The 22,566-nt window shown below is 43.1% G+C and overlaps 1 protein-coding gene across 1 annotated transcript in view; it reads right to left on the minus strand.

Annotated features, from left to right (window-relative positions):
• Positions 1–12,432: 12,432 nt before the first annotated feature.
• The window catches only part of XPR1 (xenotropic and polytropic retrovirus receptor 1), a 148,407-nt gene continuing 138,273 nt past the window's right edge, over positions 12,433–22,566 (minus strand). The window contains exons 14-15 of the mRNA XM_073571350.1: positions 15,545–15,766; positions 12,433–15,222 (exon numbers count right to left, since the gene is read on the minus strand). Of these exons, the coding sequence (XP_073427451.1) occupies positions 15,162–15,222; positions 15,545–15,766 (283 nt within the window). The 3' untranslated portion in view covers positions 12,433–15,161. The remainder of the gene's footprint in view (positions 15,223–15,544; positions 15,767–22,566) is intronic.

Genomic DNA, 22,566 nt, shown 5'->3' on the forward strand with positions numbered 1-22,566 from the left:
AAAATGTATTTATTTCCATTTTTCCATTAGGGTTAGGGCTAGGGTTAGGGCTGAGATTAGGGTTAGGGGTGTGTTGGGGTTCGGGTTGGAGTTAGAATTGGGGGTTTCCACTGTTTGGGCACATCAGGGGCTCTCCAAATGCAACATTGCGTCTGATCTCAATTCCAGCCAATTCGGAGTTGAAAAAGTCCTATGGTGCTCCTTCCCTTCCAAGCTCTGACATGCGCCCAAACAGTGTTTTACACCCCCACATGTAGGGTATCAGCCTACTCAGGACAAATTGCAAAACAATTTTTGGGGTCCAATTTCTCCTGTTACCCTTAGGAAAATAAAAAATTGGGGGCAAAAATATCATTTTTGTGGAAAAAAATGATTTTTTTATTTTCACGTCCGAGCGTTATAAACTTCTGTGAAGCACTTGGGGGTTCAAAGTGCTCACCACACATCTAGATAAGTTCCGTGGGGGGGTCTAGTGTCCAAAATGGGGTCACTTGTGGGGAGTTTCAATAGTTTAGGTACATTAGGGGCTCTCCAAAGGCAACATGACACCCGCAGACCATTCCATCAAAGTCTGCATTCCAAAACGTCACTACTTCCCTTCCGAGCCCTGACATGTGTCCATACAGTAGTTTTCTCCCACATATGGGGTGTCAGCGTACTCAGGACAAACTGGACAACTTTGGGGGTTCAATTTCTCCTGTTACCCTTGGGAAAATAAAAAAATTGGGGACTAATTGATCATGTTTGTGGAAAAAATACGATTTTTTTTATTTTCATGCCCTGGCATTCTAAACTTCTGTGAAGCCCTTGGGGGTTCAAAGTGCTCACCTCACATCTAGATAAGTTCCTTAGGGGGTCTAGTTTTCAAAATGGGGTCATTTGTGGGGGGTTTCCACTGTTTAGGTACATTAGGGGCTCTCCAAAGGCAACATGACACCCGCAGACCATTCCATCAATGTCTGCATTCCAAAACGTCACTACTTCCCTTCCGATCCCCGACGTGTGCCCATACAGTAGTTTTCTCCCACATATGGGGCGTCAGCGTACTCAGGACAAATTGGACAACAACTTTTGGTGTCCAATTTCTCCTGTTACCCTTGGGAAAATAAAAAAAATGGTGACTAAAAGTTCATGTTTGTGGAAAAAAAATACAAATTTTTTATTTTCACGCCCGGGCGTTATAAACTTCTGTGAAGCACTGGGGGGTTCAAAGTGCTCACCACACATCTAGATAAGTTCCTTGGGGGGTCTAGTTTACAAAATGGTGTCATTTGTGGGGGGTTTCCAGTGTTTAGGTACATCAGGGGTTTTCCAATCGCGACATGGTGTCCGATCTCAATTCCAGCCAAAAACGTCAAATGGCGCTGCTTCCCTTCCGAGCTCTGCCATGCGCCCAAATAGTGGTTTACCCCCACATGTGGGGTATCAGCGTACTCAGGACAAATTGCACAATAACTTTTAGGGTGCTGTTACCCTTGGAAAAATAAGAATTGAGGGTGAAAAGATCATTTTTGTGGAAAAAATATGATTTTTTAATTGTACGGCTTTATGTTATAAACTTCTGTGAAGCCCTTGGGGGTTCAAAGTTCTTCTGCAGTCCAATTTCTCCTGTTACCCTTGGTAAAATAAAAAAAATTGAACCTGAAGTATTTATTTTGTGAAAAAAAGTTAGATGTTCATTTTTTTTTAAATATTCAAAAAAATTCCTGTGACGCACCTAAAGGGTTAATAAACTTCTTGAATGTGGTTTTGAGCACCTTAAGGGGTGCAGTTTTTAGAATGGTGTCACTTTTGGGTATTTTCTATCATATAGACCCCTCAAAGTGGCTTCAAATGTGATGTGGTCCTAAAAATAAAATGGTGTTGTAAAAATGAGAAATCGCTGGTCAACTTTTAACCCTTATAACTTCCTAACAAAAAAAAATTTTGGTTCCAAAATTATGCTGATGTAAAGTAAACATGTGGGAAATGTTAGTTATCAAGTTTTTTGTGTGCCGTATCTCTGTGATTTAAGGGCATAAAAATTCAGAGTTGGAAAATTGCGAAATTTTCAAAATTTTTGCCAAATTTCCGTTTTTTTCACAAATAAACGCAAGTTATTTGAATGAAATTTTACCACTAACATGAAGTACAATATGTCACGAGAAAACAATGTCAGAATCACCGGGATCCATGGAAGCGTTCCAGAGTTATTACCTCATAAAGGTACAGTGGTCAGAATTGTAAAAATTGGCCCGGTCATGAACGTGCAAACCACCCTTGGGGGTGAAGGGGTTAATGTCCCGATTAGAAACCAGATGAGTCCAGTTCTGCCCCTGGCCGGCTCCTTCCAGTGCTGCTGCAGGTGATTGGCAGGTCACTCGCTATGGAAGAGACCTGTCAATCACCAAGAGCAGAGCTGAGAAAAGCTGTCCAGGGCAGTGCCAGGTTAGTCTGGTCTCTGGCTGGAGTATTAAAATATATTTTAATATTTTCTTTAATATGCTGGAGCATTTCAGAAAAAAATATATATATACCTGGCTGAAAACAATTTTGAAGAATTTGGCACAAAACACTGAGTAGCAGAAAATAGAAGAAACTTTATAAAAGAAAACAAAAAAAAAAAAACCTGCAAAGGGTGAATCAGGCAGTGTTATGTCTCAGGGAAATGGCAATAGTGCTACAGCGCCCCCCTGTGGTCTAGAGTGTTCTAAAATTGTCGGTTACTATGGGCAACAATGTTCGTTATCTTGTTAGATAGCGTTGACAAATGAAGCCCATTGTGCTGGTCGCTATGCTGAAGGCAGTTGGATTGAGCTGCCCGTTAACAGCCATAGGAACAATATGAAGGGAGCGGAGCAGATCCACAGACTCCAGCCATCTGTATTGCTGCATCTGGTGTATGTAATACTACTAGTGATGAGTGAACGTCCTGGAATAAGGTGTTATCTGAGCATGCTCGTATGATAACAGTCTTCGGTATGATCGAAAAGTATGTTTTAGTCCCCCTGGCTGCATGTCGCGCAGCTATTCGACAGCCACAACACATGCAGGGATTGTCTGTTAGAAAATCCTTGTATGTGTTACACCTGCTGAACAGCCACGAGTCATGCAGCGCACGGACTAACATTTTTTGAGCACACTTACAGTTGTGGCCAAAAGAATTGACACCCCTGCAATTCTGTCAGATAATACTCAGTTTCTTCCTGAAAATGATTGCAAACACAAATTCTTTGGTATTATCTTCATTTAATTTGTCTTAAATGAAAAAACACAAAGAATTGTCCTAAAGCCAAATTGGATATAATTCCACACCAAACATAAAAAAGAGGGTGGACAAAAGTATTGGCACTGTTCGAAATCTCATGTGATGCTTCTCTAATTTGTGTAATTAACAGCACCTGTAACTTACCTGTGGCACCTAACAGGTGTTGGCAATAACTAAATCACACTTGCAGTCAGTTGACATGGATTAAAGTTGACACAACCTCTGTCCTGTGTCCTTGTGTGTACCACATTGAGCATGGAGAAAAGAAAGAAGACCAAAGAACTGTCTGAGGACTTGAGAAACCAAATTGTGAGGAAGCATGAGCAATCGCAAGGCTACAAGTCCATCTCCAAAGACCAGAATGTTCCTGTGTCTACCGTGCGCAGTGTCATCAAGAAGTTTAAAGCCCATGGCACTGTGGCTAACCTCCCTAGATGTGGACGGAAAAGAAAAATTGACAAGAGATTTCAACGTAAGATTGTGCGGATGTTGGATAAAGAACCTCGTCTAACATCCAAACAAGTTCAAACTGCCCTGCAGTCCGAGAGTACAACAGTGTCAACCCGTACTATTCGTCGGCGTCTGAATGAAAAGGGACTGTATGGTAGGAGACCCAGGAAGACCCCAGTTCTTACCCCGAGACATAAAAAAGCCAGGCTGGAGTTTGCCAAAACTTACCTGAAAAAGCCTAAAACGTTTTGGAAGAATGTTCTCAGGTCAGATGAGACAAAAGTAGAGCTTTTCGGGCAAAGGCATCAACATAGAGTTTACAGGAGAAAAAAAAGAGGCATTCAAAGAAAAAAAACACGGTCCCTACAGTCAAACATGGCGGAGGTTCCCTGATGTTTTGGGGTTGCTTTGCTGCCCCTGGCACTGGACTGCTTGACCGTGTGCATGGCATTATGAAGTCTGAAGACTACCAACAAATTTTGCAGCATAATGTAGGGCCCAGTGTGAGAAAGCTGGGTCTCCCTCAGAGGTCATGGGTCTTCCAACAGGACAAAGACCCAAAATACACTTCAAAAAGCACTAGAAAATGGTTTGAGAGAAAGCACTGGAGACTTAAGCTGTCCAGCAATGAGTCCAGACCTGAATCCCATAGAACACCTGTGGAGAGATCTAAAAATGGCAGTTTGGAGAAGGCACCCTTCAAATATCAGGGACCTGGAGCAGTTTGCCAAAGAAGAATGGTCTAAAATTCCAGCAGAGCATTGCAAGAAACTCATTGATGGTTACCGGAAGCGGTTGGTCGCAGTTATTTTGGCTAAAGGGTGTGCAACCAAGTATTAGGCTGAGGGTGCCAATACTTTTGTCTGGCCCATTTTTGGAGTTTTGTGTGAAATGATCAATGTTTTGCTTTTTGCTTCATTCTCTTTTGTGTTTTTTCATTTAAGACAAATTAAATGAAGATAATACCAAAGAATTTGTGTTTGCAATCATTTTCAGGAAGAAACTGAGTGTTATCTGACAGAATTGCAGGGGTGTCAATACTTTTGGCCACAACTGTAACACACTCTGTTAGCACCATGAATCTGATGTTTGAAGAGGATCTGCTGCAAAATACACATAAACTACTTCAAATACTCTCCCTGCGGAGTTCAATGAAAAATCCACATTGTTAGTCAGCTAGTTTATTTCTAATCTGAAAATAACACAACAAAGGAGGGGGGCATGTAACGTCACTTCTGTGATACAGATTCGACATAGAATTTGCACTAAAGGTGTCAGTAAAGCAAAATGTTGCAAAACTTGGGGGATGGAGGGGGATACCCTTTAGAACTAAAAAAGCGTATTGCAAAAATGTATGGATTTATGATGTGGATTTTGAATCAAAGCTAAAAAGAATTTTACCAAAAAAAAATTGTTGAGTACACTATTTCCTCAGAAAAGGTTTTCTTTTTCTGTAATGAACTGGAGGGATGCTACTAACGAATTTGAATTGAAATTTAACGAGAGCTGAAAAATTCCTTAAAAAGCGAGCTCTTTATAATGGAAGACAGGAGGGATGTTTTATTTGGGTGGTGCAGCACCTCTCATTTCATTAGGCGGGAGAGACGAAGCATCGGCAGCCATCATACACGTCCAGGATGAGTCACGTTCTGCACACTATGGGGGCGGGGTGGATATTAAGGCAACAGTCTTACACCCGCAGGCATAGTACATGCCTCCTCTTCTAATTATTAGTAGACCAGGCATCTGCTAGTCGTTGCTGCAACCATCCTGTCCAACACGAAGTGTAAAGTGTTAAACACCAAAGCACCATAGACTGGCAAGGATATTAGATATGATCAGTAAACCACCATGTTTTTCTTTACTATGGACCACCCAAATGTATTACATATTAAACCACTTAAGACCACGTCTTATAAAATTGTGTGATGCACATAAAGAGCATCTGTAAGCTAACCGCTCCTAAGCTGTCTATAAAGGTTCATGCAGTTCAGAGAGAGATTAATAAAATCATACCTTGGAATCTGTGATCCGATGTATTATTTCAGAGGAATCCATTTTTATTATATGTAAATGATCTGTTAAGATCTATGGGCTGGGCATAGATCTCCTGAGGAATCTGGCTCCAGGAATTATTTTAAACGACAGGTGGAGATACTAGTATGGCTGCCACAGCAGCCAATTGTTGGACTTAAGCGGCGCAAAAAAGCTGCCTCCAGTGATGGACTGCAGCGTTCACATGTTCTGCCAACAAAGTATTCGAGGGAGCAGCAAAGCAACAGGCACTTCAATGGATAAGTAATGCTTAAAGAGAATTTCTTACCAAGTTCTAGTCCCAGCAATGATAGTCTTCAGGTGATAAAACATTCATTGTAAGTAAAACTACAGAACATATCTTAATAAATTACACATCCCTGAATCCTGTGTTTCACCCCATCTCCTGCTGTCTTCAGATTACATAGCAAAAAACCTGCTGACAGATTCCCTTTAATTTATCTGAAATTATTAACTTTTCTAACAACTACTTTGATTCAAACTGTTAGGCTGTGTGCCCACGTAGCGATTTTCAAGCGTTTTTGCCACGATTTTCGGTGCAAAAACGTTTAAAAATCGTGTACAGAACGCCCCCCCATGCATTCCTATGGCATTCCGCACATGCTGTGCTAATGCTGCGCTTTTTTCCGCGGCGGAATCGCATCGCGGAAAAAAATCGCAGCATGCTCATTCTTTTGTGCGGAATCGCAAAGAATTGCCGCGATTCTGCACCCATAGGAATGCATGAGAATCGCTTACTTCCCGCATGTGGCTATGCCCACCATGCGGGAAGTTAAGCGTCTCATGTGCGGTTGGTACCCACGGTGTGGAGGAGAGGAGACTGTCCATACCCCTGTAAAAAAATTTATAAAAAATAAAAAAATCGGGGTATATTTACCTTCCGGCGTCCCGCGCTGCATTCCCGGGCCTCAGCGTTCCCAGTAATGCCTTGCGGCAAGGTCCTGTGATGACGTGGTCTCGCGAAATCGCTATGGCAACGCGAGACCAACATTATCACAGGTCTCGCAAGGCATTACTGGGAACGCTGTGGCCCGGGAATGCAGCGCGGGACGTCGGAAGGTAAATATACCCCGATTTTTATTTTTTTTTTTAAGCATTTTAACATTCTATCTTTTACTATTGATGCCGCATAGGCGGCCTCAATAGTAAAAACCTGGTCACACTTGTCAAGAGTGTCACTTGTCACGAGTGTGACCAACCTGTCAATCACTTTCCAAGCGATGCTTCAAATCGCTTGGAAAGTGCTTGAGAAAATCGCAGCAAAATCAATCATAATCGCGGTGAAATCGTGCGGGAAAAAACACGCGATTTCTGTGAAGGAGTACGGTTTTTAGTGTCCGGAATAAAACGCTACGTGGGCACATAGGCGTCGGGTAACTTTAAGGCTAAGTGTTGAGAAACTTCTTCCTAGAGAAAGAGCTACTCGACAGCTCTCTTATGAACGCATCTAGAACTGTATGGTGAACACTCCAAACAAAGAAAAAATGAGAAAGGGCGAAGTTTTAATTTATTCTTTTAGATACTTGCCCAATCTGAGCTTATGAGTCCAGTGGGCGGTCTTACAGGAAATGACAACTATATATTCACAGGAAAGGCTATCAATCACAGCACCACTCTGCCCACTGGAATCAATGCCTACAATAAACAGGGATATTAATCCCTTTACTAACTTAGACGTAGAGGTACGTCCAAGGTCACATACCCTTGCTTGATGCGGGTTCCGGCGAGGAGTCTGCAACTTTTCCGACACGTTAGCTGATTTTATCAGCTGACACGTGCCCCTAACAGCCGTGGGTGGAATCGCAATCCACCCGCAGCTCTTAATGTCAAATGCCGTTGTCAATCTCTGACTGCGGCATTTAACATGATCGCTCCGGAAGCGCGTCAAACCCCGCCCACCGGCGCCCATATCCGCAGGTCACCGATGGGTTGGCATGACGAACCGCTATGAGTGACGCCCAGTGGCTGACGCTTATAGCAGATGAGAACTTTAGCTACCCAAAACAGGGCGAAAGCGATCAGAAGATCACAGCTTCTAGTCTCACATAGCGGCTATTGAAGACAATAAAAAGTAAAAAAAAATAATGTTTTAAAAAATATTTTAAAAATATAAGTTTAAATCACCCCCCACTCAAAATAAAACGATTACAAAAAGTAATACACACATTTCGTATCGCCACGTTCAGAATCGCCCAATCAATATATAAAAAGAATGAATCCGATTGATAAACGGTGATTCGATAGAAACCAGTTTTTCTGGTTGCCGCAACATTGCATTAAAATACAGTAACGAGTGATCAAATCATCATATCTACACCAAATGGTATCAATCAAAACGTCAGCTCGGCACGCAAAAAAATTCAGCCCTCACCAGCCCCAGATCATGAAAAATGGACATGCTACGAGTTTTTTTCACCACTTAACCCCTTCATGACCCAGCCTATTTTGACATTAATGACCAGGCCATTTTTTGCAATTCTGACGTGTCCCTTTATGAGGTAATAACTCAGGAACGCTTCAACGGATCCTAGCGATTCTGAGATTGTTTTTTCGTGACACATTGGGCTTCAGGTTAGTGGTAAATGTAGGTCGATAATTTTTGTGTTTATTTGTGAAAAAAATCAGAAGTTTGGCAAAAATTTAGAAAATGTTGCCATTTTTGAAATTTTGAATTTTTATTCTGTCAAACCAGAGAGTTATGTGACACAAAGTGGTTACTAAATAACATTTCCCACATGTCTACTTTACATCAGCACAATTTTGGAAACAAATTTTTTTTGCTAGGACGTTATAAGGGTTAAAAGTTGACCAGTGATTTCTCATTTTTACAACAAAATTTACAAAACCATTTTTTTTTTAGGGACCACCTCACATTTGAAGTCACTTTGAGGGGTCTATATGGCATAAAATACCCAAAAGTGACACCATTCTAAAAACTGCACCCTTCAAGCTGATCAAACCTACATTCAAGATTATTAACCCTTCAGGTGCTTCACAGGAACTAAAGCAACGTGGAAGGAAAAAATGGACATTTTAATTTTTCCAACAAAAATTTTCTTTTAGCATCAATTTTTTCATTTTCACATGGGCTACAGGATAAAATGGATCCTAAAATTTGTTGGGCAATTTCTCCTGAGTACACCGATACCTCATATGTGGTCATAAACCACTGTTTGGGCACACGGCAGGGTCCAGAAGGGAAGGAGCGCTATTTGACTTTTTGAATGGAAAATTAGCTGCAATCGTTATCGGACACCATGTTGCGTTTGGGGAGCACCTGTGTGCCCATTTTAAAAAATAGACCCCTTATGAAACTTATCTAGATGTGTAGTGAGCACTTTGCACCCCCAAATGCTTCACAGAAGTTTATAACGCAGAGCAGTGAAAATAAAAAATCATTTTTTTTCTTCAAAAATTATTTTTTAGCACGCTATTTTTTATTTTCACAAGGGGTACAAGGAGAAATTGGACCACAAAAGTTGTTGTCCAGTTTGTCCTGAGTACGCTGGTACCCCATATGTGGGGGGGAACCACTGTTTGGGCGCACGGCAGCGCTCGGAAGGGAAGGAGAACCATTTGACTTTTTGAAATGAAAATTACATCTAATCGTTAGCGGCCCCATGTCGTGTTTGGAGATCCCCTGTGTGCCTAAACATTGGAGCACCCCCACAAATGACCCCATTTCGGAAACTAGACCCCCTAAGGAACTTATCTAGTTGCATAGTGAGCACTTTTAACCTCCAAGTGCTTCACAAAAGTTTATAATGCAGTGCCGTGAAAATAAAAAATATTTTTTTTTCCTCAAAAAATTATTTTTTAGTGCACAATTTTTTATTTTCACAAGGGTACCAGGAGAAACTGGACCCCAAAAGTTCTTGTTCAGTTTGTCCTGAGTACGCTGGTACCCCATATGTGGGGGGACCACTGTTTGGGCACACGTCGGGGCTCAGAAGGGAAGTCGTGACATTATGAAATGCTGACTTTGATGGAATGGTCTGTGGGCGTCATGTTACATTTGCAGAGCCCCTGGTGTGCCTAAACTGTGGAACCCCCCCCCCCCACAAGTGACCCCATTTTGGAAACTAGACCCCCCAAGGAACTTATCTAGATGTGTGGTGAGCACTTTGAACCCCCAAGTGCTTCACAGAAGTTTATAATGCAGAGACATGAAAATAAAAAAATCATTTTTTTTCCACAAAAATAATTTTTTAGCCTCCAATTTTTTATTTTCCCAAGAGTAACAGGAGAAATTAGACCACCAAGTTTTGTGACGCAACAGCGATCTCACCAGCGAGATCGCTGTGTGTGACACTTACCAGCGACCGGCCCCCCTGCCGGGTATCGCTGATTGTCCTGGAATGGTCAGGACATTTTTTTGATCGCTGGTCTCCCGCTGGCCAGCATGCATCGCTGCGTGTGACAGGCGGGAGACCAGCGATCAGCGAGATGGCGCTGGTAACTAAGGTAAACAGAGGGTTTCTAAGCGGCGCGCAGCGCTTAGAAACCCGATGTGTACCTTAGTTACCAGCGCGCTGCACCAGCACGCTGGTAACTAAGGTACACAGTGGGTAACTAAGCGACGTGCACGCTTGTTACCCCCGTGTTAATGGTGCTGATTGCTGGTGAAGCTGCCTGTTTGGCAGCTCACCAGCGATCATGTAGTGACACACCAGCGATCCTGACAAGGTCTCATATCGTTGTCGGGATCGCTGGTGCATCGCTACGTGTGACGGGGCCCTTACACGTTTCTGGCTGAATCATTAGTAGATTGCACAAAGACGGTCTAATTGATGTAATCAGGGGTGGATACAAATGAGCATTCAGTGTGCGCACCGCTCTGCGCTTCCATTAGGGCTATAACCTGCTGTAAATGCACCCGGGGAGTAGACACCAAGTCTCATGTCAGTGCTCTCGCATACTGTAGTGTATAATCATTTCCTTTGGGGCAGTTCATTATAATTTATTGCCTTTTTTTGTTATAAATTCTAAGTGCCTATATCTACCTCTAGGGGGCGCTTTCTGAATACAGATATAAACAGCTGACGTGAAAAAGAACAAAATGGTGTAAAATCCTAGTGGTTACAAGCAGGGTGCATTTTTACCACTTAACAGGAGGAGAAGAGCTACTCTAAAAAAAAAAATTAGAGCTAACTTTTAGCAAAGTTATATATCAAATTAATGGGGTTATATCAGGATTACAAGTTCTGCAGATGAGGGTCCGATTACTGGGATCTCCACAGATCACAAAATCGGGATTCCCATTTTAATGAAGTGGCCTTTGAGCACGCACACTACTGCTCCAACTTGGGGATAATAAAAAAAAAAAAATGGTTCAAATCGGCAAGGAAATAAATAAGGAGCATGTGCATGCGATTTCAGTAATCTCACGTTGCTGGTACTGTAAAAAGATTTTCTCCCAAGTTCTATATAGGAAGGAGGAATTGGAGGTAGACACAAACCTTCTGCTGCAAGTTCTCCTGAAACGTCAGTTAGGCTATGTGCACACGTAGCGTTTTAAAACGCTCACTAAAAACCGGACTCCTTCCCAGAAATTGCGCGTTTTTTTCCGCGCGATTTCACCGCGATTATGATCGTGATTTTGCCACGATTTTCGCGTGCGTTATTCAAGCACTTTCCAAGCGATTTGAAGCATCGCTTGGAAAGTGATTGACAGGTTGGTCACACTCGTCAAACATAGTGTTTGACAAGTGTGACCAGGTTTTTACTATTGAGGCCGCCTATGCGGCATCAATAGTAAAAGATAGGATGTTAAAATGCTAAAAAAAAAAATAAAAAAAAAATCGGGGTATATTTACCTTCCGGCGTCCCGCGCTGCATTCCCGGGCCTCAGCGTTCCCAGTAATGCCTTGCGAGACCTGTGATGACGTAGTCTCGCGTTGCTATAGCGATCTCGCGAGACCACGTCATTACAGGGCCTTGCCGCAAGGCATTACTGGGAACGCTTAGGCCGGGAATGCAGCGCGGGACGCCGGAAGGTAAATATACCCCGACTTTTTATTTTTTATTCTTTTTTTTTTACAGGGGTATGGTACCCAGGGCCTGGAGGACAGTCTCCTCTACTCCACACCGTGGGTACCAACCGCACATGAGACGCTTAACTTCCCGCATGGTGGGCATAGCCACATGCGGGAAGTCAGCGGTTCTCATGCATTCCTATGGGTGCGGAATCGCGGCAATTCTTTGTGATTCCGCACAAAAGAACAAGCATGCTGCGATTTTTTCCGCGATGCGATTCCGCCGCAGAAAAAAGCGCAGCATTAGCACAGCATGTGCGGAATACCACAGGAATGCATGGGAGGCATTCTGTACACGATTTTTAAGCGTTTTCGCGCCGAAAATCGCGGCAAAAACGCTTAAAAATCGCTACGTGTGCACACAGCCTTACAATTTAAACTGTAACTGCCGTTTCAGGAGAACTTGCAGCAGAATGTCTGTGTCTGTTTCTTGCTCCACCCTTTCCCATAGAATCTTATCAGCACCAACTGTCATCTATCTCAGTACTGGAAAAATCTCTTCACCGAACACAGATTTTACCAGTGAACACAAAGTTTACATCGGGCATTTTCAAGGGTACTATTGATTTAAGAAAAACAGTCAAATGATTACTCCTTAACTTGATTCTTAAATCTTACTTCATCAAAAAATTCAGGACACACAAATCATTTTTTTTCTTTTACCAAAAAAGACACGAAAAAACAAAAAACAAATATAAACACATATAGCCACATAAATTTGTTTTATACAATCTACAAACCAGAAGCACTTTGTGCCAAAATGTTCCTACTGACCAGAAAGTACTCCACAGTATTAAAAAAAAAAAAAAAGTAATCTTAATATCCATCAAAGGGAACAAAAATCTATCAGCACAGCCACAGAGAAGAGCAAGCAAGAATAGTCCCGTGTTCTTCATTTTCAGAGAGAACAGGGTGGAAGAAAAGAAAGAAGGGTAGGGCAGGCATGGCGTGGATAGGAGACAGGTGAGAAGGGGGGGAAACAAGTGGAAGAAAAAGAAGATCAAAAGGAGATGGTGGGATGCAGGGACACGACGCAGGAATGCACCAGAAAGAACAAGTCACAGTGCTGATACTGAAGACATCTAGCAGGAAGAGAGCTTCACAGTGGGACAGAGAGCTGGAGAGGGGATCAGGGAGGGACGGAGTGTGCTTTAATTCCCCTTTATTCCCTGGCATTCCACGTTCCTCTTCCAGACACGATTCCCTTGCTTCACGAACTTACATCACATCTTACACGAGAAGAAAACATTGGTTACATCACGGCTTCCAAGCTTGAGCTAGGCCGGAGTCAGGGAGGGAGCCCCTGTTACAGCTGACCATAGGAGCAGTAGTCCGGTCTCTCTCCCCGGATGTGTGCAGAACAGAGTGGACCAGTCCGGCCGTATAGCCACAGAAGTGCCACCGAGTAAACGGCAGAGGTTTAAGTTGCCGTCTTAAAAAGGGCTATCCATCCAGGTTCTTCTCCAATTCGAGCCAGTATCGTCCAAGTAAACAGTAGTTATATTTTAGGGAATGTAACCAATAAAGCCGAAGAAGGCAATGTTAAAATCTAATCTATACACCGGGCAGTAAATCAGGGACTCCAGATCCTTGCATAAAGACAACAAACCAGGTGGCTGCAATTCAATACAGCTGAATGTTGTGTTGTCCTGGGTCAGAAGTCACGTTATACCTGACGTGCAACAACCATCAATGACTCTTGTAAGTCATAGTGATTTCAGTGGGATAATATATTCCCAATCCCGTTGAATGGATTATTCATAACGAACAGTCGCAAACAGGAAGGGCTGCTATGACTAACGGCGCCCTCTCCCTATACTCAGCGGCTGAGCTCCTTTCTAAAAAAAAAAAATACACTAATTATTCCCTCCGTGACGCGGAAGGAACAAACAAAGCATGCGCACGGACGAGAGAAGCCAAGCTGAACAGCAATGCACATATACAGCTACAGCAAGACAAAGCAGCGGTCACAACCCTCAGTATCTCTTAGCACTACTACCACCACCGTGTTCCCTTAGCTGAAGAGGAGGAGGGAGAAGTGCTGAGAGAGTCAGACTCTTGTAGAGGTAAAATTGTCACCAAGCAGAGGTTTAGTTCAAAAGATTGTCCTTGCACTAACTGGAGAAAGCAAAAAGTTATGAGAGGGGGCAGCATGGTCGTAACTTCAGAACCTGTCTCATGGAGAAGGTGAGAATGAACTCTTCAAAGCCAAGCACTTGATGCAATTTGACAATCCGCTGCCCCCTTCCAAATGGCTGCATTGTGCATCCACTGCAGTGCTGAATAAGGAGGGGATGGAGTTTAAGACTGGTTCCCTATTGTCAGCCCTTGTTGGGGGAAATCTGCTGGCAAATGTGGGTAGAACCCAGAAGGCAGCAAAGAAACGGTTGATAGCGTGAGCCTGCACTTACAGAAGTCACGGCGAATACTTGAGACATGCTTTGCATTTCAATATGCATCCCCTGCATGTCGCTTGTCTGGCAGTAATATAGAAGAATGATTTAACCACTCCGCTCGAGGAGGCCTGTAATCCCGTACCCACATGGCTCTGGTTACTCAGCAGCAAAATGGTTAGGCACACTTCCCCGAGTGCAGGCTGTTGAGGCTATGAAAGGGAGTGCTCAGCTCTTACAAAGAGCAGAATACAGGCCCCTTTGGCAGGATTGGCTTCTGTCGATGGCGGAGGTGGCTGTACACCACACGGACTGCATGGAGGATCTCAACATGTCCAAAAAAAAATGGAAATAGAAGGTCAAAAGTAGCAACAAAAACATAACATAACTTTGGTTTAAAACGGACTGATGATAGCTTAAATGAATGAAGAAAGTTAATATCTTCAAGTTCTGTCACTCCCCCAGCCCCTTTTCTTTGGGACCCCTTCCAGCACTGCTGGGGGGGTGGGAACACAAAATATAAATGACGGCAAACAAACACGTGTAGGGAGGTGAAGGTGGGGACAGTGAGGAGGAGGATGGACGACAAAGATGATCGGCTGCAACTAGAACAACAATCCCAGCGCAGGTTGCTGTACGTGGCACCACAGAGGGGAAAGAAACAGAAACTTCAAGTCTTTTGTAGTCAGGCAAGCAATAAGATTGGAGATTTGGGGGGGGAGGGGACGTTTTCGGACCACCCACCAATTCTCAACAGTCCTTTCCAGCTTGGTACACTTGGGTATGGAAAGGTCTGTCCTTGGCTTCCTTTATTACCTCTGTCCATGAATTGTTGTGGGCCCAAAATCTTTTAATGGGTTAAAAGGGAGAGCAGGAGGCCAGCCCCATAGTGATGCAGTGCGAGGATAAAAAGAAGCCTGGTAGGGGGATGAAAGCCTGAAAAAGATGGTTCAAGAGTGGAACGTGAAAGCAGTAACTGCTTCATGTGTTGGCTTCATCATCAGTGTCATCAATCAGGATCTTGGCATCTCGGGCCTTGCTCCTATGGGACACAATAGATAAGGATGTTATTATACGGACTCATAATTGCCTGCTTATCTACAATATTTAATAACACTGTATTCTGAAAGTATTATGGCATAAACCAGCAAAAAAAGGAGAAATAGATTTAAAGAAATTGGATGCATGGTTGTCACATCCTAAAAGCATGCGCCATCATGATCAATAACCAAAGTGCTGTCACAATGGACTCAGGCGGCCACAAACCGTCCAGCGACAGATCACTGAGCCACCGATCAGAGTAACAATGTCCTTAGCAGCCCCTCGTTATATTTTACAACAGTGGCAGCCATTGTTTTACTTACTGTGAGGACAGACGAGGTCTGCGCAACGATATGCTCTGGCTTCGCTTCCATGTCTTGCTCTTGGCTCGGTTCTTCACACCATCCTCTTGATCCATCATCTGCTCCAGCAGCGTTTGGTCATCGGCATTCATAGGGGCCACAGAGATATCACGTACGGCACGGAATTCACCACAGTTATTCAGATGCTCGTTCTCCAGACGGAAGAAGTTCCACACAAAGCGTCTAGTGGGCAAAGAAAGGACGCAAGGAGTCAGACAAGATAAGGGGATAAGCAAGATCAGAAATTGTATAACATGAGTGAACACTACACCCAACGCTTCCTTACAATGCTTATAAAGCCTATAAACACCTCTGACATTTAAAACATGAGTTTTCCCTAGGTTAGTAGTTCTCTTTAATTAATACAAATGCAATAAATTTTAGTTGCACTCTTCATTCATTCATTTTGAGACCCCCTGTGTATGCAGTTTGCAGCCTGATCCTAGTTTCAGGTTTCTGTCTTGTGGGAATATCTCTCACAGTAATATAGGCTGGACGTGAGGTCTGAGTGCATACAGGGTGCCTCTGTCTTCAGTATTCATTTATCAGTACAGCTTCTACTCTTCACTTATTTCTCTATGCTTTCCTCCTTTTCAATAGTTTTTCTCTTCTCTCCTAAGACTGTGCATGCTTTTCCCCCTCTTTACAATGTGGAGATGTGTGGACAACCCCTACGGTATTTCTGCTGCTAGCTCTAACAGTGAGAGGAGGGAGGGAAAGCGAGCTGTCAAGAGCTATGCTAGATTTGAACAATTGTTTTTGCATTTTGCACTAAGGTATTCTCAATTCTTCACCCGGCACTGTTCTATTAGGGCCACTCTAGTTGTTACTGCAAGTCTCTGTTTACTTCTTGCAGCGATCACACACCATAAATCATTCATAAGACCCCAGGTAATCAATGGCCTTGGCAGTCATGCAGGCACTCGATTGCTGCAGAAAGTAAACCAACCCCACTGGGAACAGCCAAAGTGGCACTGATAAAGCAAACAAAGAGGCGAGATCGAAGAGGTGAGTAATGCGTTTTTATTTTTCAACTTCAATTAAGAAAAGACTGGCGCTGCCACCTACAAGTCCCACACTTGTGAGGACTCTGTGGTGCTCAGTAATATAATATTCCAGAGTCTAAACATGCAGTTCTATGAGAAGTGACCACAGCACTCACTGGTCAATTAACCCCTTATCGACATAAGACCTAAAAGTACGTTTTCGGTCATGTCCCCATGTATGCTGAGGGCTCAGATGCCGGCTGTAATGCACAGCATTCATCTGCCTGCAACTGCAAAGGCTGGACTGCGCTCCGATCGTTGCAGCTTAACCGCTTAAATCCAGCTGTCAATCTCGGAGCGTGACATTTAAATAGCGCAATTACCAGTGCATGCGGTCACAGTCGTCCTCCGGCTCAAAGCGGCGCAATTGCGGGGGGGATGAATGGGTTGCCATTGCAGTTGGGGACCTGCTGAATGCCTACATCAGCGCCATCTTGGTCTTCCTCCTCTGAATCCCAGCCTGTGGTTGAACTTCTTAGGAGAATGTATTTTTTACTATATAAAGCAATAGTGTGGTATTGATAGTGGCATTTAAAAATTTGGCCACCCCGGTCAAAATTACAGTTATTGTGAACAGTTAAGCACGTTGAAGATTAAATGATCTCTAAAACGGTTAAAGTTTAAGATGAGATTTCCTTTGCATTTTAGGCAAATTTATATATATATTGGCCTGTCAGGAAAGGCCAGGTGATGCAAATTTCCCAACTTTACACAAACCCAGGCTCCTCTAGCCTTGTGCCAAAAAGCAGCAGCCATGGGTTCTTCTAAGCGGCTGCCTAGCACTCTGAAAATGGTGGAGGCTCACAAAGCAAGAGAAGGCTTTAAAAAAGGAGGCAAAGCATTTTCAAGTTTCCCTTTCCTCAGTTCCAAATGTAATTAAGGAGTGGCAGTTAACAGGAAAAGTGGAGGGCAAGATAAGGTCTAGAAGACCTAGAAAAGTATCAGTGAGAGCTGCTCATAGGATTGCTAGAGAGGCAAATCAGAACCCCGCTTGACTGCAAAAGACCTTCAGAATTATTTAGCAAACTCTGGAGTTGTGGTACAATGATCCACTGTTCAAATATGATCTTAATGGAAGAGTCAACAGAAGAAAACCTTTACTGCATCCTTACCATAAAACTCTGCATCTGAAGTATGCAAAACAACATCTCAACAAGCCTGATGCCTTTTGGAAATAAGTCCTGTGGACTGATGTGGTTAAAATAGAACTCTTTGGAATACCTGATATTTGTTATGTAACATTACAAATTGTCAAGATGAGCACTTCATAACTGACATTACCAAAGAGAGCAATCATCTGTGATATTTGTGTTATTTGTGTATGCCTGGGTTATTGTTAAAAATTCTCTGGTTCCTTGTAAGGAAGTAATTTGGAATATTGACCAAATCTTGTACTATTGATTAATGATTGCAATTATTTGAATGGCTGTTGTCTATGCATCTTCTTACTCTGGAACCAATAAAGTTTATGTTATAAAAAAAAAAAAAAAAAATAGAACTCTTTGGCCACGATGTGTGGAGAGAAAGAAGCACACAATTTCAGGAAATGAACATCTCACCAACCATTAAGCAAGAGGGTGATTCAATTATGCTTTGGGGCTGTGTTGCAGCCAATGGCACAGGGAACATTTCAAGGGTAGAGGGAGGAAAGGATTCAATGAAAATTCAACAAATTCTTGATGCAAACATAACATCTGTAAAAAAGCTGACGTTGAAAAGAGGATGTCTTCTACAAGTGGCTAATGATCCTAAACATGTTAACATCCACAATAGAGACTACCTCAAAAGGCCCAAAGCTGAAGGTTTTACAATCGCCCTCACAGTTCTTTGATCTGAACAAGTTTGATAATCTGTGGCTAGACCTCAAAATAGCAGTGCATGCAAGAAGGCCCAGGAATCTCACAAAACTGGAAGAATTCTCCAAGGAAGAATGGATGGAAATCCCTCAAACAAGAAATTAACCCCTTCATGACCCAGCCTATTTTGACCTTAATGACCTGGCCATTTTTTGCAATTCTGACCAGTGTCCCTTTATGAGGTAATAACTCTGGAACACTTCAACGCATCTTAGCGATTCTGAGATTGTTTTTTCGTGACATATTGGGCTTCATGTTAGTGGTAAACTTAGGTCGATAATTTTTGCGTTTATTTGTGAAAAAAACAGAAATTTGGCGAAAATTTTGAAAAGTTTGCAATTTTCAAATTTTGAATTTTTATTCTGTTAAACCAGAGAGTGATGTGACACAAAACAGTTACTAAATAACATTTCCCACATGTCTACTTTACATCAGCACAATTTTGGAAACAATTTTTTTTTTTGTTAGGAAGTTATAAGGGTTAAAAGTTGACCAGCGATTTCTCATTTTTACAACAATATTTACAAAACCATTTTTTTTAGGGACCACCTCACATTTGAAGTCACTTTGAGGGGTCTATATGGCAGAAAATACCCAAAAGTGACACCATTCTAAAAACTGCACCCCTCAAGCTACTCAAAACTACATTCTAGGAGATTATTAACCCTTCAGGTGCTTCACAGGAACTAAAGCAACGTGGAAGGAAAAAATAGACATTTTATTTTTTGCACCACAAATTTTCTTTTATCATTAATTTTTTTCATTTTCACATGGGCTACAGGATAAAATGGATCCTAAAATTTGTTGGGCAACTTCTCCTGAGTACACTGATACCTCTAATGTGGTCATAAACCACTGTTTGGGCGCACGGCAGGGCTCGGAAGGGAAGGAGCACATTTGACTTTTTGAATGGAAAATATGCTGGAATATTTAGCGCTTGCCATGTCGCGTTTGGAGAGTCGCTGTGCGCCTAAGCACTGGAGCTTCCCCACAAGTGACCCCATTTTGGAAACTAGACCCCCCAAGGAACTTATCTACATGCATAGTGATCACTTTGAACCCCCCAGGTGCTTCACAAATTGATCGGTAAAAAAGTACTTTTTTTTTCACAAAAATTTTCTTTTGGTCTCAGTTTTTTCATTTTCACATGGGCAACAGGATAAAATGGATCTTAAAATGTGTTGGGCAATTTCTCCTGAGTGCACAGATACCTTATATGTGGTCATAAACCACTCTTTGGGCGCACGGCAGGGTCCATAAGTGAAGGAGCGCTATTTGACTTTTTGAATGGAAAATTCGCTCCAATCGTTATCGGACACCATGTCGCGTTTGGAGAGCCCCTGTGTGCCTAAACATTGGAGCTCCCCCACAATTGACACCATTTTGGAAACTAGACCCCTTAAGGAACTTATCTAGATGTGTAGGGAGCACTTTGAACCCCCAAGTCCTTCACAAAAGTTTATAACGTAGAGCAGTGAAAATAAAAAAATCATTTTTTTTCCTCAAAAAAGATTTTTTAGCACGCTATTTTTTATTTTCACAAGGGTAACAGGAGAAATTGGACCACAAAAGTTGTTGTCCAGTTTGTCCTGAGTACGCTGGTACCCCATATGTGGGGGGGAACCACTGTTTGGGCGCACGGCAGGGCTCAGAAGGGAAGGAGTGCCATTTGACTTTTTGAAATGAAAATTAGCTCCAATCGTTAGCGGACACCATGTCGTGTTTGGAGAGCCCCTGTGTGCCTAAACTTTGGAGCTCCCCCACAAATGACCCCAGTATGGAAACTAGACCCCCTAAGGAACTTATCTAGATGCATAGTGAGCACTTTGAACCCCCAGGTGCTTCACAGAAGTTTATAACGCAGAGCCGTGAAAATAAAAAATATTTTTTTTTCTTAAAAAAAATATTTTTAGTCCGCAATTTTTTATTTTCACAGGGGTACCAGGATAAATTGGACCCCAAAAGTTGTTGTACAGTTAGTCCTGAGTACACTGGTACCCCATATGTGGGGGGGGACAACTGTTTGGGCACATGTCGGGGCTCAGCAGGGAGGTAGTGACATTTTGAAATGCTGACTTTGATGGCATGGTCTGAGGGTGTCATGTTACATTTGCAGAGCCCCTGTGTGCCTAAACAGTAGAAACCCCCGGCATGTGACCTCATTTTGGAAACTAGACCCCCCAAGGAACTTATCTAGATGTGTGGTGAGCACCTTGAACCCCCAAGTGCTTCACAGAAGTTTATAACGCAGAGCCGTGAAAATAAAAAATCATTTTTTTTCCTAAAAAAAAAAAAAAAGATTTTTAGCCCGCAATTTTTTTTCACAACAGTAACAGGATGAATTGGACCCCAAAAGTTGTTGTACAGTTTGTCCTGAGTACGCTGGTACCCCATATGTGGGGGGGAACCACTGTTTGGGCACACGTCAGGGCTCGGAAGGGAAGTAGTGACATTTTGAAATGCTGACTTTGATGGCATGGTCTGCGGGCGTCATGTTACATTTGCAGAGCCCTTGATGTACCTAAACTGTTGAAACCCCCCACAAGTGACCCCATTTTGGAAACTATACCCCATAAGGAAGTTGCCTAGATGTGTAGTGAGCACACCGAACCCCCAAGTGCTTCACAGAAGATTATAATGCAGAGCCATGAAAATAAAAAATAATTTTTTTTCCTCAAAAAATGATTTTTTAGCTCTCAATTTTTTATTTTCACAAGGGTAACAGGAGAAATTGGACCCCAAAAGTTGTTGTCCAGTTTGTCCTGAGTACGCTGGTACCCCATATGTGGGGGGGAACCATTGTTTGGGCACACGTCAGGGCTCGGAATGGAAGTAGTGACGTTTTGAAATGCAGACTTTGATGGAATAGTCTGCGGTCGTAATTACGTTTGCAGAGCCCCTGATGTGCCTAAACAGTGGAAACCCCCCACAAGTGACCCCATTTTGGAAACTAGACCTTCCAAGGAACGTATGTAAGATGTGTTGTGAGCACTTTGAACCCCCAAGTGCTTCACAGAAGTTTATAATGCAGAGACGTGAAAATGAAAAAATCATTTTTTTCCACAAAAATAATTTTTTAGCCCCCAATTTTTTATTTTCCCAAGGGTAACACGGGAAGTTAGTCCCCAAAAGTTGTTGTGCAATTTTTCCTGAGTACGCTGATACCCCATATGTTGGGGTAAACCACTGTTTGGGCACATGTCAGGGCTTGGAAGGGAGGGAGCACCGTTTGACTTTTTGAACGCAAAATTGGCTGGAATCAATGGTTGCACCATGTCGCGTTTGGAGACCCCCTGATGTGCCTAAACAGTGGAAACCCCTCAATTCTAACTCCAACCCTAACCCCAACACACCCCTAACCACAGCCCTAACCCTAACACATCCCTAACCACAAGCCTAACCCTAATTCCAACGCTAACCCTAATTCCAACCCTAACCCTAATTCCAACCCTAACCCTAATTCCAACCCTAACCCTAATTCCAACCCTAACCCTCTTTCCAACCCTAACCCTCTTTCCAACCCTAACCCTCTTTCCAACCCTAACCCTCTTTCCAACCCTAACCCTCTTTCCAACCCTAACCCTCTTTCCAACCCTAACCCTCTTTCCAACCCTAACCCTCTTTCCAACCCTAACCCTCTTTCCAACCCTAACCCTAACCCTCTTTTCAACCCTAACCCTAACGGAAAAATAAAAATAAAAATATTTTCTTTACTTTATTAGTTGTGCCTACCTATGGGGGTGATAATCGAGGGGTTTATTTACTTTTTCTTTCATTTTGATCACTGTGAGAGTGATCAAAATGAAAGAATGGAATCTGCAGCTGGCAGATTCGGGCGGGCGCACTGCGCATGCGCCCGCCATTTTCAAGATGGCGGCGCCCATGAACCGGACCCGCCGGACACCGGGAGCGACAGGTGGAAGGTGCCGGGGGAGGTGAGATGGGGTGAGGGGGTTATCGGAAGCTGGCGGGGAGAAGAGGGAATGGGAGGGGGCAGATGATGACAGCGGCGGCAGATCACCGCTGTCATTCAGTTGCGGGGGGGGGGGGGGGCGATCGCCGGTGGGGGGGGGGGGGGTGG

Source organism: Dendrobates tinctorius, unplaced genomic scaffold (genome assembly GCF_039654945.1).
Source record: "Dendrobates tinctorius isolate UK_male_01 unplaced genomic scaffold, ASM3965494v1 ptg000029l, whole genome shotgun sequence".
Taxonomy (NCBI): domain Eukaryota; kingdom Metazoa; phylum Chordata; class Amphibia; order Anura; family Dendrobatidae; genus Dendrobates; species Dendrobates tinctorius.